The sequence below is a fragment of the Zea mays genome, chromosome 4, assembly GCF_902167145.1.
Source record: "Zea mays cultivar B73 chromosome 4, Zm-B73-REFERENCE-NAM-5.0, whole genome shotgun sequence".
NCBI classification, from domain to species: Eukaryota; Viridiplantae; Streptophyta; class Magnoliopsida; order Poales; family Poaceae; genus Zea; species Zea mays.
The window spans coordinates 234774083-234791761 of record NC_050099.1 but is presented as its reverse complement, the minus strand read 5'-3'; the positions used below and the strand labels follow the sequence as shown (position 1 = coordinate 234791761).

Here is a 17679-nt window from a genome sequence, read left to right as displayed (position 1 = left end):
CACAACGGGGAAAAACTTGGAATAGAGGAACTCTGCCTAGTTCTACACTTTGGATAAGTTGCAGAGGGGACAGACTTGGCCAATTCGCAGCTGGCGCACTGGATCGTTCTATTGGCTATTCAAACCGTCTACACGGGGAGCATGTAAAATGGTGTTTTCGGACTGGTGCACCGGTGGCACACCAGATCATCTGACAAGAAGCCAACGGTCGACTGACAAGCTCAACGGGAACCTATGGTGGTAGACTGGCACGGTCCATTAGCGCACCAGACCAACACTGTAGGTAGTCTGATGCACCCATAGATTGTCCATTAAATGCAACTTTTCTCCAATGGATCTTTAGTTGTTGAGGGCTATAAATACCCCAACCAGCCTATTGAAGACACAAGACTCATCCAACCTACTTGATAGTCGCCTAGAGGGGGGTGGATAGGCGGAAACTGAAATTTACAACTTTAAACACACTACAAGCCGAGGTTAGCGTTAGAATAAAATCCATGTCTGGGAGAGAGGGAAAAACAAATCAACCAAGAATATAAAGCAGATGACACGGTGATTTGTTTTACCGAGGTTCGGTTCCAAAGAACCTAGTCCCCGTTGAGGTGGTCACAAAGACCGGGTCTCTTTCAACCCTTTCCCTCTCTCAAACGGACACTTAGACCGAGTGAGCTTTCTTCCTTGATTTCCCGGGTCACTTAGACCCCGCAAGGATCACCACACAATTGGTGTCTCTTGCTTCGCTTACAAGGCTTTGAGAGTAAGAATGAGAGACAGAAGAAAGCCAACAAAGCAACAAGAGCAACAAAGAAACACAAGACGATCTTCTCACAAGTCCTAAAATACTAGAGTTGAATTGTGGACTTTGATTGGATCGGAGGCTTTGATTTGTGTCTTGGAGTGTTGTGTATTGCTCTTGTATTGAATGAGGAGTAGTGAATGCTTGGATGGTTGGAGTGGAGGTGGTTGTGGGGTATTTATAGCCCCCAACCACCTATTCAACCGTTGGGGCAGGCTGCTGTCGATGGGCGCACCGGACAGTCCGGTGCGCCAGCCACGTCACCCAACCGTTAGGGTTCTGACGGTTTCGACCGTTGGAGCCTTGTCTTCATGTGGCACCGGACAGGTACTGTTCACTGTCTAGTGCGCCTTCTGGCGGCTGCTCTGACTCTGCGTGAACTGTCCGCACACTGTAGCACTTTTGCAGGTGTCCGTTGCAGTCGACCGTTGCGCTGGAGCCGTTGCTTCGCTGGTGCACCGGACAGTCCGGTGACACACCGGATGTGGCAAAACCTCCCAAGTTATTGGGTCCACATGCACCTGTCCTTGTCTTCAAGACCTCAGACGGCTATGCATGTGCACCAGATAACTTAACAGGATCCATCCGATTGCCCCAAGGACATCGGATAAACCACTTACAACCAAGATCGCGGGATTAAGTAACACAAATCACACACACCAATATTTTTACAGCGGAAATCTTATTACCAAAATTTTACAAGTTACAAAATTTTTACATTATTTTATCGTAGTGATTGCAAGAGTATAAGTTTGAAATATATGCTAGCTCAAGTGACCATCCTCAGTAAGAAGTATAGAAGGGTTACTTAGACTTATAAGAAGGCTGAGCCCACCGGCACTTAACACCATCATCAGCAGCACAAAACTATAACTTGAAAAACAACAGGGAATAAAACCCTGAGTATGGAATTACTCAGCAAGACTTACCCGACTAAAGAAAAGACTCTCAAGGGTATGCTGGCTAGAGGGATTCAGGGTATGGCTTATCAAGAATCAAAGACTCTGTTTTGCAGAAAAGCTTACTATGAGTGGATCCTTAAAATCCAATTTTACTTGTCAGGTTAAGTAAAGTTACCTGCATCTAGAGTTCTTTTTATCCTAGTTCAATCACTTGGCCTATACTAGCCAACTTTTTATCATCCCATCAGTTCACTGGATTGCTACGTGTAGAGCAGTGACCAAGTCTTCATGTCCGTGAAGTTACGATGATCTGAATCGATTATGTAGCACTTAACCCTTGCATATGTCAACTCGCCACCGGGGTTCTTAGGACCAGATCAGGTTCACGCCAACCGAGAGCACAGATACACCACCGTCCAACCTCTTGCCACGGAGGGTACACGCTACTCTCACCATCTCTCCACTCCCATTGTGTGTTATCTTATTATCGTATTAGTCAGGCCGAGGCAAAGCTTACCCATGACGAGGCATGTGACCAGTTAAAGGGTCCTCGATCATCAAGCCTACATCAAGAAGGTCCTTAATCGACTCAGACGGAGACACTACACCGAGACTCCCTTCTCGTGCAAGTCAACCGCTCGGTCTCAGATTTATTATTTTCAACCCAAAGTTTGGTACCTCACAGAGATACATCTTTTCCGATGTTGACCCATCACGGCCGTGATGGATCCACCATCAAGTTTTATTTTTGAAAACATTCCCACCCACTGAAGCATCACTTTTGTTTTAAAACAAAACATTTTTGTATGCTAAAGCAAGGCTAAGCATCATAAAATTCTTTTCAAAACGGGTATCAAGGCAGGGTAATCAATTTTCAAGGAAAGAAATGCATCAACGGTTTAGCACACAACTCCTATCACCTAATGCATCAAACAAGGTGATAAAGATTTTAAAACACAAGGAGGTGGCAAATGCACCGGGGCTTGCCTGAATAACACTAGGTTAGTGTTTGTTAGGCGATGTCCTCTTGACGATCATCCTTGTCCTAGCACTTGATCAGGCAGGTTCGTCTACCAGCACCACCATGCGGAGTAGCCCGCGCTTGGGGTCGACTTGGCTCGTCTTCCGCATGACGCGATTATTTATCGTACCTCATGAGATGCACGATGCACATGTATGAGCACGAGTATAAATAGTACAAGATAGATAATTTACGCTAAAAAGGACGAAACACTTATAACCTATAACCAAGCATATTTATACAATATACTAATTACAACTTAAGAACTAAAAGACCTAAAGTGTTTATACGCCTCACTTATCAGACATGACCCCAGATTTTGGTTGAAACAGAGATATCGATTTTACTTAATCCTAAATATTCGAAATGGCAATCAGCATTCATTCAAATCATGAAATCGACCAACATACATAGAATATCATACCTAGTTTAGAGAACACACTAAACGACTTATAACTTAACTTCAAAATTCTTGGACACCTAACACTTATAAAATTTGATAGAAGAACTTTCATTAACTTTCTAAACTAATTTACCGGTTAACCTGTGTATCATATATATTAATAAAACTTTCCAGTTTTAACACCTATAGTCCCGCAACACTGAGACCTATTGAGACCTCTTTTATCCTACGACATCGACCAATTTACCAAAGCGACTCAGGCAATCTAATAAATATTAGACCTAGCCAAACCATCCATCAATCCACTAATACGAATAACAAGTTTGCTTACCCTGACTAATTCGACGTGATAGTCAGAAGCACGATGACGGTTTCCGGTTGACGTCATCCAGGGGCCTTCTTTTCTTCGGTAATCAATTGATGAAGATCTTCTCCTCGACTGAATAATTTTTGACGAATCGAACTTGAGTTGCGTAGGATGTTCAAGCTTTTTGTCGCACGCTTGGTGAACACCACGCTGCTGGCTTCGTCTTCACCCGACGCTTGGGATTTCTTGATGACGCACGAAACGACGACGACCTTCGATTGAAGTCTGGAGCGAGCTGGTGAGGTGGGGGTCGAGCAGGGGATGATGGGTTCGACGACTCGACTGTGAACGATGCAACGACGAGCTGGGGCAGGATCCGAGCTAACAGGCACAGTATGGGACAGCAACCAGCACGACGGACGAACTAAGTTACGGCGAGGTCGATGACGAGATAGGGATTAAGGCCGAGCGAGCCGAGAGGGCACGGACTGGGGAAGAATTCGGCAAACAACGACGTGAGGAGTAAAGCGAGGTCGTGGTCGGGCGAACACTATGGTGTGGACTGCCTCGCGGCCAGGACTGCTGTTGCAACGTACACGACGTTGCCACACCACAACATCACCACGGCCATGAACAGAGGCGCGCACAGGGCCGGGAGCTAGAGACCGAGCACGGCGACCATCAACATCCTTTTGCTTTGAGAATATTGATGAGTTGCTTGTTTCTGGAGATACAGGAGAAGGTTGTTGGTCAGCTGCAGTGGGAGAACGCCTGCTATTTGTACGATGAAGTATCTTATGGATTAACCCTCTTGGTGAAGTTAGCTTCTGCTCATGATGATCAGACTTCTGCATCTCTGACTTCTAAGGATATATCCAGTACATGGATAACATCGGGAGATGTTGCATGTTAGAAAACATATGAAGCATCACTTAGGGAAGCTCATGAGAAGCCCACTCATGACTGAACCTGTAAATTGTGAGTTTGTGACTGGACATCAGCTTGACAAAAGGATGTTCTAAATTATTAAACAATAAAACAAATGCTAAAAGCATATGTAATCTAATCTGACTAAAATATTATAAGTTTTTAAATGACTGTTAGTAGATGTACATGCACCTAAATAGCCCCAAAAGTTTAGATTTCTAGGGTCATACAGTTTAAGAAGCCATGACTGAGTACTGACTTTACTGCCATCTGAAGCACCCCTGGCGTGGTGTTCTTCGCACTCGATCGGCTCTGATCCAATCCACCCCCGACGCGTGACGGAGAGAGCACGCACGTACAAGCAGCAGGCGTGACGCGATGCTGCACACGGACACGGCAAGCACATCATTACATCAACGCATCGCCGTGAACTCGTGACTCATGAACTGGCATTGTCGTCGACGTCGCCCCTGCACACGCTGCCATCCCCGTCCACCTGGCCCTTGTGCTCCGGAGCCGGCCGCCCCGTCCTCTGCGCCCGCACGCAACGCCGGGAGCGAGGCCGAGGCGTCGGTGGCGTGGCACTGGCACGCGGTGCGGTACGTCCGTCCGGTCTGGTGCCGGTGCCAGCATCCAACGCGGCACTGTCCGTGTCCTCGTAGCTGCAGGGCAGGCAGCAGCCGCTGTCCGTGGCGCCACATGCGCTGCACCTGGAGCCGTCTGTCGTCCCCGTCGCCTCGCAACGCATTAACAAGTGCCCCGACGCCACGGTCGATGGCCGGCCCTGCGTTGCCCGGGGACACCGTCATGTGCAGCCCACATGCTCCTAACCCCAGGCTGTACTGTGCCTCGCTTGCCCAGCCAGCCAGGGCCCAGAGTTTAGATTTCTAGGGAGTTAGGGTTTGGGTGCTCTGTTTGGCACCGCAGGAAGGGAAGACGGGGTTGGGAGTACCTGGTGGTGCTTGTCGCCGGCGAAGGGTCCCAAGAAGACCTAGGCACATGCCGCCCAGTCGTCGCCAAGAGGAGAGAGAGGGGGGGCGTCGGCCACCAAGAAGGGGAGGGCACCATGGGAACCAGGGAGGAGATGGTGAGCAGAGGGGGGGCGAGCTGCAGCACCAGAGAGAGGGCGTGAGGGAGATGAGAGGGGCGGCGGTGGGAAGATGCCAGGGAGAGGGTGGAGACAGGGACGGCGTGAGAGAGAGAGTTAGGTAGATGGGCCCTAGTGGGCCTTAGGGTTAGGGAGGGTTTTCTTTTTTATTTATTTCGAAATGTATTTTTAAATTACTCAAAAATTCATAAAAAATTTACCAAATAAATAATAAATATTTGAATAAATTATTATAAATGCAAATAAATAATAAACATTTGAAACGATTTTCAACTCGAATCTAATATCATATAAGCACAAAGAACACAATTGCATACTATAGTCATGTCCATACATAAACAAACCATGAAATAAACATACAAGCAATATTAAAAAGAAATAAATCATCACGTAATTTAGCGATCAATGTTTACTTATTTTAATTAATTTTTAGTCACTAACATCTACAGGTACGTTCAGGCTATAAGATTTGATAGTGATCCTTGCTCTATAGCGACCCACCGCTAGTCCCCGACGACATCTATAGCGACCAACCATAAGTTGTTACATTTCTAGACTTTTAGCAACCAACCGACCGTTGCTACAAAAGGATTTAGCGACTGACCGTCGGTCCCTAACCTTTAGCAACCAACAGTTGGTACCTAATAAGGGTCGATAAAGATCAACCGTCGTGTAGTGGGGAGCTAGAGACCGAGCACGGCGAGATGGACAGGACTGAGCTCAGCAGGAGCGTGCGCGCACTGGTGAAACACCGGCGAGCCGGAGAGCTGCACGGCAGGGATCGAGCTGAGGGAGGCACTGTCTGATTTGGGTGAGCTCGGGGAGCGGCGCGCACGGCGCGCAGGCCGAGCCAGGGACGCGGCAGGGGAGCTTCAACGGCGAGCTTGGAGACTGGGCAGAGCGCCGGCCGAGGGAGCTGCTCGGCGCGTGCAGGGAAGACAGAGCACGCACGGCGTGCTGACGGCCAGCGGACAGGCGCGCGCCATGGGAAACTCGCCGGCAGAGACGAGAGAGATGAGAGGGAGAGGAGCGCGCGAACTGGAGGACCGCAGGGACGTGAGGAACAGGGGCGCGAGCAAGAACGCGGCACAGGAACTAGGCGCCGGCGTTGGAGACCGCTTCGGCCGGGCGCGCGCGGCCAGAAGGGAGGCAGAGAGGGAGCGGCAAGGGAGACCGAGCAGAGAGGAGGGAGAAAGAGAAGGACGCGAGCACAGGGAGAAACTTGGGTGCGCCATGGCTGAAACTTCAAATCCGGCGCGCGGAAGCCGAAGATGACGCCGGTAGACTCCGTCCAGGCCATGTGCACCAGGAATCGCCGCCTGCACGCGACCAGCAGCGAGGTGAGGGAGCCGGGCGAGCGGCGGTGGAGAGCAAGCACGAGGAAGCGCGGGTGGGATGAAGATAAGGGAGGCGGCAGTGGCCTCCACGGCTGCGCGCAGCTGGATTTGTATCCAGGGCCGGCCGAACAGATAAAGGCGAGGGACAGCGGCGGCCTGGAAAACAAATCGAAGGAAGGGGCGGTGGCGATAAGGAAGAAGAAGATCTTTTCTCCCTTTTTTAGAAAATTACAGATATTTTGAGTCGAGATTTTTAGCGATAACAAAAAGGTCGATGGTACTTACGACACAGTTTGATTCGATTCGAAATCTGAGAAATTTACATGTGGTCTAAACATCTGATTCCATTGTTTCGGGCAATTTGTGTGATAATCGGATCTCAATTATAATTCTCGGACGCGCTATCACGGTTTTGGTTTAGCGAATACTTGGAATCAGATGAATTTGCACTCGTCATTTATATCCAAAGTTTTGGATCGGGCAAGAAACAACAGACCGAAATAACCTGATTTCGGCACTGATAATTTGTTCGACTTGATCCGACCAAAATTAGCCGAAACAATATCTGCGAACGTATACGCGATTTTGTCTTCGAAACAGCGTGCTGAAGAATAAATTGGATTATAACCTCGCGCACGATTTTTCTCAGACAACGCGCGATACAAATTATTTTGCCCCCAACATTTAGTTGTCGAGTACAAATTAATTTATCCGGGATAAAATCATCCGAGTGAGTCGGGCTTCCGAAGTCGTATTCGCGCGAGCAATGAATTTTAAATACTCACCGGACGCACCGATTTTCGGAACGACTATGTTCCGAACAACACGAAAATTTCAGATGAGCCCGGATAGATAACAATGATGTGGAACTCGCGACAGACGAAATAGATGCAATATTAAAACCGCGATAGACGAAGATGTTTAAAATTTAGCATTCGTTTTATCCACTGATATTACGTGCTTAAATCCATACTCGTTGTCGAGCGGAATATAAACACCTGGGGTGTTACAACCCTCCCCCCTTAAAAGAATCTCGTCCCGAGATTTGGAGCGAAAGACTTTTAAGAGTAGAGAAGCATGTAACACATGTTCATATCAGTGATAATCATGAGACAGTTCCAAATAAAGGCGAGTGCCTCAGGATGTTGTTTCTCTAGTGGACATAACATATATCGCCTTAGGCTAACTTAGAAATGTCCACCACTAGAGACGATGTCTGCCAGAGGAACACATAAGGTTCCATGTCTGCAGTTTGCTTTTTCTGATGACACTGTACTATCTGAGTCTGTGAGCGAGTGGCAATTACGCAATCTTACCCAAGCAGAATCAGATGCAACCTCTTGGGTAAAACACACAAAAGGAGGTTTTCCAGCAAGTGGCCATTTGAGGAATTCAAGTTCCAGGAAGATAATAAAAATTTGAGGAACGCATTAGTGAAGATGATCAACAAAGGTTGACTTCACAATCAATCCACTTTATCAAGCACTAGGCATGGCTCGACTTGATCACACATGCTGGAAAAGCACACGTGAGGCGATCGAGGCATGACTAGAGCGATGACTAGGTGGTTACTGGCTGACTTAATCCCGATTCTTGAAAGTATTTCCTTAAGTGGGTTGAACCAAAATGAGTTCAGGCAAATCGATAAAATGATCTCAAAACTCAATCCTTGTTTACAATGCAGTTACAAGTTAGTAAAACCAACTTGTTGAACTACTTTTGACATTGGGCATGTCCTCTCAGTACCATCGGTAAGCCAAGGGTTGAGAGTTCACTTTGGTTAATAGGAGATCATGCACTTGGGTAGAAATCCATTTGGTCAGGTTGTTCACCTGTTTCTTCTATGTGAGACGAACTGAATTGGTCCAGGAATACACAGATTAAATAAGAGCGAATGAACAAACTCCTGCATTCCAGCAGCAGGGGAAACAAATCTCCATTATGGGAACTAATTAGTTGTCTTTCAACACTAAAAAGCTCCAAGGCTTCACCTTTACACAAAGGATGCAAAGGGAACGTGCATGAGTAGTCACTACCAAGATCAAAAGAAATAAGACCACACATGAAAGTGGTATGCCCTTTTGATCCAACAAAGATGACAGATGTTGCTTGATCACTTCACAAACAACGTAGAAATTGATTCAAGGAAGAGGTCTACGGAAGATAACATATTGATATAATCTCATAATGGATTATGACTACTAACTGTGACACTTGCGTGTGCCGAGTAGCGCAACCATGTGCGCACACATAGAAGGCCCTCGGTTTCGTCACGGCACCACTGGTTTTAGTCATAGCACCATTATCAGACATAACCAATAAGAAATCTCACGTGACACAAATGAATTGGGCAAGGGTGACAATGTACAAAGAGATACTCCACCTGTAAGGATGGTTACAAGTAGAGAGCCAAATAGATCATGGCCCGATGAAATGAACAAGATATGGCCATAACCTAAACTTGATGAAAGGAGTATGATGGGAGACTGTTAATTCAGCCCAAACATATTTCTATGCTCATCGTAGAGATCACAAGGTCAAGGATCAGTATCTGACTAGATACAGGGGAAAACAATCATAAGATTAAATTGGTATGCCTTCGATAGATACGAGGAAACCAAAGGCATCAAATTCCAGAAAAATGGTTGGACATGTCTTTCCTAGGTTGGGTTAATAAAGCAACATGGCGATCCACAAGGAGAGGCCAAATATAATGGAGACCTTAACCTGCATCAACTGAACAAGGGAATGGTTTTGGAAGGAGATATAACTCAAGATTCTCGTTTTAAGCCTGAGTACACTTTAGGTCCAACAAAGAAATTATCTAGGCATTTATTTTTATGTGTTTGGTCCTGGAGTGATAACGGAAAAATCAAATTTGGGTCTTGGTTCACTAAATAAGAACATGGCCTAGTTTAAGATTTAGGCAAACAGGTCACAACCCTTCTATCAGCACATCAAGTGCAAGAACAAACTCGTATAACATCTAAATATATTACCTAAAGAATGGAGGATAGCTATTTCATCGAAGTTTATAACACAACATTACACCACATTAACTACAATCACTGGTTACTCGAATAAAGATGAGAGAAGCATCTTGGGTGTATAGGTGACAAACACAATGCAACAATCAGGATGCATGCTCGTCTTATGCGTCCTCACGAATTTTGCCAACATACTGTGGCAATAATGTTCTATATCGGTGGCATACGTTCTCTCTCGGTATTTTGCTAGTCGTCAGCTACACATACGTTTTCGAGGTTAGTGTACCTGCAGAAAATTTCATCACAGCCCAATTTCTCAATGATGCAGTTCACAAATGACAGTTTATCATAGTTTATACTCCATATATTTATATATGGAGGCCAGCTCATCATTAAGCGCCGAGCCACGCATAGGCGTCGTTGCCACACTTTAACCATAGGGCAACTCATTATGGTAACTCACCTTCTAACCTGAGCGTAGGTGCGTCGTTACAAGTACATTACACTTCTCAGTATTCCCATGTCTGTATACCCATACACACACATGGGGTAGTAAATTCCTAGAAAAATAAATACTCCACTTCGTAGCCTTCATATATACATATATGGAACATGTATATAATCATGCGCTTTTTATGCTCTTCCCTAGACCGACGTTTGTTCGATCATGCTCTCACAACTCACCTTACCTTGAGCGTTGATCCATTCAGAACTGAATGGCCTCAAAAATAACAATACACATGTATGCAATACCCACCCGGTTATGAGTTATGGTTTTCAACTAAGCCACCTGATAGTCCTTAGTTTAGGGCTTAACAGAGGATGTCGCTAGCATTATAGTTTTTCAAAACTGTTTTTTTTAAGCCAAACAATGTGTTTAGTTGAAAATAGGTTTTCTAAAACCAAAACTTTTGTTTTGAAAATACGTATGTGACTGTATATACTTAATCCAGCTTCGATACCAGCTGTGGCAGAACCTCCCAAGTTATTGGGCCGACATGCACCTGTCCTTGTCTCAAAGACCTCAGACGGCTATGCATGTGCAACAGATAACTTAACAGGATCCGTCCGATTGCCCCAAGGACATCGGATAAACCACTTACAACCAAGATCGCGGGATTAAGTAACACAAATCACACACACCAATATTTTTGCAGCGGAAATCTTATTACCAAAATTTTACAAGTTACAAAATTTTTACATTATTTTATCGTAGTGATTGCAAGAGTATAAGTTTGAAATATATGCTAGCTCAAATGACCATCCTCAGTAAGAAGTATAGAAGGGTTACTTAGGCTTATAAGAAGGCCGAGCCCACCGGCACTTAACACCATCATCAGCAGCACAAAACTATAACCTGAAAAACAACAGGGAATAAAACCCTGAGTATGGAATTACTCAGTAAGACTTACTCGACTAAGAAAAGACTATCGAGGATATGCTGGCTAGAGGGATTCAAGGTATGTCTTATCAAGAATCAAAGACTTTGTTTTGCAGAAAAGCTTACTATGAGTGGATCCTTAAAATCCAATTTTACTTGTCAGGTTAAGTAAAGTTACCTGCATCTAGAGTTCTTTCTATCCTAGTTCAATCACTTGGCCTATACTAGCCGTCTTTTTATTATCCCATCAGTTCACTGGATTGCTACGTGTAGGGCAGTGACCAAGTCTTCATGTCCGCGAAGTTACGGCGATCCAAATCGATTATACTCAGCTGAGGATCTCCAATCGCACGACATATGTAGCACTTAACCCTTGCATATGTTAACTCGCCACCGGGGTTCTTAAGACCAGATCAGGTTCATGCCAACCGAGAGCACAGATACACCACCGTCCAGCCTTTTGCCACGGAGGGTACACGCTACTCTCGCCATCTCTTCACTCTCATTGCGTGTTATCTTATTCTGGTATTAGTCTGCCCAAGGCAAAGCTTACCCATGACGAGACATGTGACCAGTTAAAGGGTCCTCGATCATCAAGCCTACATCGAGAAAGTCCTCAATCGACTAAGACGGAGACACTACACCGAGACTCCCTTCTCGTGCAAGTCAACCGCCCGGTCTCAGCTTTATTATTTTCAACCCAAAGTTTGGTACCTGGCAGAGGTACATCTTTTCCGATGTTGAACCCATCACGGCCGTGATGGATCCACCATCAAGTTTTATTTTTGAAAACATTCCCACCCACTGAAGCATCACTTTTGTTTTAAAACAAAACATTTTTGTATGCTAAAGCAAGGCTAAGCATCATAAAATTCTTTCCAAAACGGGTATCAAGGCAGGGTAATCAATTTTCAAGGAAAGAAATGCATCAACGGTTTAGCACACAACTCCTATCACCTAATGCATCAAACAAGGTGATAAAGATTTTAAAACACAAGGAGGTGGCAAATGCACCGGGGCTTGCCTGAATAACACTAGGTTAGTGTTTGTTAGGTGATGTCCTCTTGACGGTCATCCTTGTCCTAGCACTTGATCAGGCAGGTTCATCTACGAGCACCACCATGCGGAGTAGCCCGCGCTTGGGGTCGATTTGGCTCGTCTTCCGCATCACGTGATTATTTATCGCACCTCATGAGATGCACGATGCACATGTATGAGCACGAGTATAAATAGTACAAGATAGATAATCTATGCTAAAAAGGACGAAACACTTATAACTTATAACCAAGCATATTTATACATTATACTAATTACAACTTTAGAACTAAAAGACCTAAAGTGTTTATACGCCTCACTTATCAAACAGGACCCTAGATTTTGGTTGAAACAGAGATATCGATGTTACTTAATCCTAAATATTCGAAATGGCAATCAACATTCATTCAAATCATGAAATCGACCAACATACATAGAATATCATACCTAGTTTAGAGAACACACTAAACGACTTATAACTTAACTTCAAAATTCTTGGACACCTAACACTTATAAAATTTGATAGAAGAACATTCATTAACTTTCTAATCTAATTTACCGGTTAACCTGTGTATCATATATATTAATAAAACTTTCCAGTTTTAACGCCTACAGTCCCGCAACACTGAGACCTATTGAGACCTCTTTTATCCTACGACATCGACCAATTTACCAAAGCGACTCAGGCAATCTAATAAATATTAGACCTAGCCAAACCATCCATCAATCCACTAATACGAATAACAAGTTTGCTTACCCTGACTAATTCGACGTGATAGTCGGAAGCACGATGATGGTTTCCGGTTGACGTCATCCAGGGGCCTTCTTTTCTTCGGTAATCAATTGATGAAGATCTTCTCCTCAACTGAATAATTTTTGACGAATCGAACTTGAGTTGCGCAGGATGTTCGAGCTTTTTGTCGCGTGCTTGGTGAACACCACGTTGCTGGCTTCGTCTTGACCCGACGCTTGGGATTTCTTGATGACGCACGGAACGACGACGACCTTCGATTGAAGTCTGGAGCGAGCTGGTGAGGTGGGGGTCGAGCAGGGGATGACGGGTTCGACGACTCGACTGTGAACGACGCAACGACGAGCTAGGGCAGGATCCGAACTAATAGGCACAGTATGGGACAGCGACCAGCACGACGGACGAACTAAGTTACGGCGAGGTCGATGACGAGATAGGGATTAAGGCCGAGCGAGCCGAGAGGGCACGGACTGGGGAAGGATTCGGCAAACAACGACGCGAGGAGTAAAGCGAGGTCGTGATCGGGCGAACACTATGGCGCGGACTGCCTCGCGGCCAGGACTGCTGTCAACGTACACGACGTTGCCACGCCACAACATCACCACGGCCATGAACAGAGGCGCGCACAGGGAGCTAGAGATGGACAGGACTGAGCTCGGCAGGAGCGTGCGCGCACTGGTGAAACGCCGGCGAGCCGGAGAGCTGCACGGCAGGGATCGAGCTGAGGGAGGCACTGTCTGATTTGGGTGAGCTCGGGGAGCGGCGCGCACGGCGCGCAGAGCCGAGCCAGGGACGCGGCAGGGGAGCTTCGACGGCGAGCTTGGAGACTGGGCAGAGCGCCGGCCGAGGGAGCTGCTCGGTGCGTGCAGGGAAGACAGAGGACGCGCAGCGTGCTGACGGCCAGCGGACAGGCGCACGCCATGGGAAACTCGCCGACAGAGAGGAGAGAGATGAGAGAGAGAGAGGAGCGCGTGAACTGGAGGACCGCAGGGACGCGAGGAAGAGGGTCGCGAGCAAGAACGTGGCACAGGAACTGGGCGCCGGCGTTGGAGACCGCTCCGGCCGGGCGCGCGCGGCCAGAAGGGAGGCAGAGAGGGAGCGGTAAGGGAGACCGAGCAGAGAGGAGAGAGAAAGAGAAGGACGCGAGCACAGGGAGAAACTTGGGCGCGCCGTGGCTGAAACTTCAAATCCGGCGCGCGGAAGCCGAAGATGACGCCGGTGGACTCCGTCCAGGCCATGTGCACCAGGAATCGCCGCCTGCACGCGACCAGCAGCGAGGTGAGGGTGCCGGTCGAGCGGCGGTGGAGAGCAAGCACGAGGAAGCGTGGGCGGGATGAAGATAAGGGAGGCGGCAGTGGCCTCCACGGCTGCGCGCAGCTGGATTTGTATCCAGGGCCGGCCGAACGGATAAAGGCGAGGGACAGCGGCGGCCTGCAAAACAAATCGGAGGAAGGGGCGGTGGCAATAAGGAAGAAGAAGATCTTTTCTCCCTTTTTTTAGAAAATTATAGATACTTTTGAGTCGAGATTTTTAGCGATAACAAAAAGGTCGATGGTACTTACGACACAGTTTGATTCGATTCGAAATCTGAGAAATTTACATGTGGTCTGAACATCTGATTCTATTGTTACGGGCAATTTGTGTGATAATCGGATCTCAATTATAATTCTCGGACGCGCTATCACGGTTTTGGTTTAGCGAATACTTGGAATCAGATGAATTTGCACTCGTCATTTATATCCAAAGTTTTGGATCGGGCAAGAAACAACATACCGAAATAACCTGATTTCGGCACTGATAATTTGTTCGGCGTGATCCGACCAAAATTAGCCGAAACAATATCTGCGAATGTATACGCGATTTTGTCTTCGAAACAGCGTGCTGAAGAATAAATTGGATTATAACCTTGCGCACGATTTTTCTCAGACAACGCGCGATACAAATTATTTTGCCCCCAACATTTAGTTGTCGAGTACAAATTAATTTATCCAGGATAAAATCATCCGAGTGAGTCGGGCTTCCGAAGTCGTATTCGCGCGAGCGATGAATTTTAAATACTCACCGGACGCACCGATTTTAGGAACGACTAAGTTCCGAACAACACGAAAATTTTAGAAGAGCCCGGATAGATAACAATGATGTGGAACTCGCGACAGACGAAATAGATGCGATATTAAAACCGCGATAGGCGAAGATGTTTAAAATTTAGCATCCGTTTTATCCACTGATATTACGTGCTTAAATCCATACTCGTTGTCGAGCGGAATATAAACACCTGGGGTGTTACACCGGACAGTCCGGTGAATTATAGCGGAGCGGCTCTTCTGAAACCCGAAGGTGGCAAGTTCAGACTCGTATGGCCCTGGCGCACTAGTCACTGTCCGGTGGCACACCGGACAGCCGGTGCGCCAAACCAGGGTGTTTTTCGGTTTCTTTTGCTCCTTTCTTTTTGAACCCTAACTTGATCTTTTTATTGGTTTGTGTTGAACCTTTAGCACCTGTAGAATATATAATCTAGAGTAAACTAGTTAGTCCAATTATTTGTGTTGGACATTCAACCACCAAAATCATTTATAGGAAAAGGTTAGACCCTATTTCCCTTTCAATCTCCCCCCTTTTTGGTGATTGATGCCAACATAAACCAAAGTAAATATATAAGTGCAGAATTGAACTAGTTTGCATAATGTAGGTGCAAAGGTTGCTTGGAGTTAAACCAATATTTAACTTCTACTAGATATGCATGGTTGGTTTCTTTTATTTAACATTTTAGACCAAGCTTGCACCACATGTTTTGTTTTTACAAATTCTTTTGGAAAATCTTTTAAAAGTATTTTTGCAAATAGTCAAAGGTATATGAGTAAGATTTCGAGAAGCATTTTCAAGTTTTGAATTTTCTCCCTCTGTTTCAAATGTTTTTCCTTTGACTAAACAAAACTCTCCCTGAATAAAATTCTCCTCTTAGCTTTCAAGAGGGTTTTATCAATTTGTACAAGATTTAGATACCAATTTGAAAAATCCTAACCAATTGAAAACACACCAATTTTGAAATATGTCAAATAAAAATTTTCGAAAGGTGGTGGTGCGGTCCTTTTGCTTTGGGCTAATATTCTCTCCCCCTTTGGCATTAATTGCCAAAAAACGGAGACTTTTGTGAGCCCTTTATTCTTTTCTCTCCCATTGGTACAAGTAAATATGAGTGAAGATTATACCAAAGTAGAGAGTGATACAGAGTGACGGTGAAGGGTGAATAATACCGATAGAGTTGAGTGGAAGTCTTGTCTTCGCCGAAGACTCCATTTCCCTTTCAATCTACGACTTAGCATAGGAATACACTTGAAAACACATTAGTCGTAGACATAGAAAGAGATATGATCAAGGGTATGTAAATGAGCTGTGTGTGCAAAGTTTCAATCAAAGTTCTGAGAATCAAGTATATTTAGCTCATTACTAAGTTTGCTAAAGGTTTTCTCATCTAATGGCTTGGTGAAGATATCGGCTAATTGTTCTTTGGTGCTAACATAAGCGATCTCGATATCTGATAGTCGCCTAGAGGGGGGGGGGTGAATAGGGCGAAACTGAAATTTACAAATATAAACACAACTACAAGCTGGGTTAGCGTTAGAAATATGAACGAGTCCGCGAGAGAGGGCGCAAAACAAATCGTGAGCAAATAATGAAGTGTGTGACACGCGGATTTGTTTTACCGAGGTTCGGTTCTCTCAAACCTACTCCCCGTTGAGGAGGCCACAAAGGCCGGGTCTCTTTCAACCCTTCCCTCTCTCAAACGATCCACGGATCGAGTGAGCTTTCTCTTCTCAATCACTTGGAACACAAAGTTCCCACAAGGACCACCACAAGATTGGTGTCTCTTGCCTCAATTACAAGTGAGTTTGGTTGCAAAAGAAGGATCAAGAAAGAAGAAAGCAATCCAAGCGCAAGAGCTCGAAAGAACACAAGCAAATCACTCTCACTAGTCACTAGGGTTTTATGTGGAATTGGAGAGGATTTGATCTCTTTGAATGTGTCTAGAATTGAATGCTAGAGCTCTTGTAGTAGTTGGGAAGTGGAAAACTTGGATGCGATGAATGGTTGGGTGGTTGGGGTATTTATAGCCCCAACCACCAAAAGTGGCCGTTGGGAGGCTATCTGCTCGATGGCGCACCGGACAGTCCGGTGCACACCGGACAGTCCGGTGCCCCCTTCCACGTCGTCACTGCCGTTGGATTCTGACCGTTGGAGCTTCTGACTTGTGGGCCCGCCTGGGTGTCCGGTGCACACCGGACATGTACTGTTTGCTGTCCGGTGTGCCAGCATGGGCGATTCTGACTCCTGCGCGCGCAGAACGCGCATTAAATGCGCGGCAGAGAGCCGTTGGCGCGGAGATGACCGTTGCTCCGGAGTCGCACCGGACAGTCCGGTGAATTATAGTGGACTAGCCGTTGGAGTTTCCCGAAGCAGGCGAGTTCCTGAGGCCGACCTCTCTTGGCGCACCGGACACTGTCCGGTGTACACCGGACAGTCCGGTGAATTATAGCGGAGTCGCCTCTGGAGATTCCCGAAGGTGGCGAGTTTGAGCTGGAGTCCTCTGGTGCACCGGACACTGTCCGGTGGTGCACCGGACAGTCCGGTGCTCCCAGACCAGAGGGCCTTCGGTTCCTACTTAGCTCCATTGTTGAATCCAAAACTTGGTCTTTTTATTGGCTGAGTGTGAACCTTTTTCACCT

At 46.2% G+C, this 17679-nt stretch overlaps 1 protein-coding gene, 1 long non-coding RNA gene and 1 pseudogene across 2 annotated transcripts; all 3 read right to left on the bottom strand.

Moving 5' to 3' along the window:
• Positions 1–4108: 4108 nt before the first annotated feature.
• Positions 4109–5377, bottom strand: LOC103654741 (uncharacterized). The gene is made up of 3 exons (XR_566303.1): positions 5309–5377; positions 4237–4398; positions 4109–4153 (listed from the first exon to the last, which is right to left on the bottom strand). It is a non-coding gene; the product is annotated as an uncharacterized lncRNA (long non-coding RNA).
• A 688-nt stretch (positions 5378–6065) lies between these two features.
• Positions 6066–7082, bottom strand: LOC109945638 (uncharacterized; annotated as a pseudogene).
• Positions 7083–12761: 5679 nt separating this feature from the next.
• Positions 12762–14323, bottom strand: LOC100384657 (uncharacterized). The gene has a single exon (NM_001177142.1). It carries the CDS (start codon positions 14191–14193, stop codon positions 13396–13398), a length of 798 nt encoding a protein of 265 aa, NP_001170613.1. The 5' UTR covers positions 14194–14323; the 3' UTR covers positions 12762–13395.
• Positions 14324–17679: the final 3356 nt, after the last annotated feature.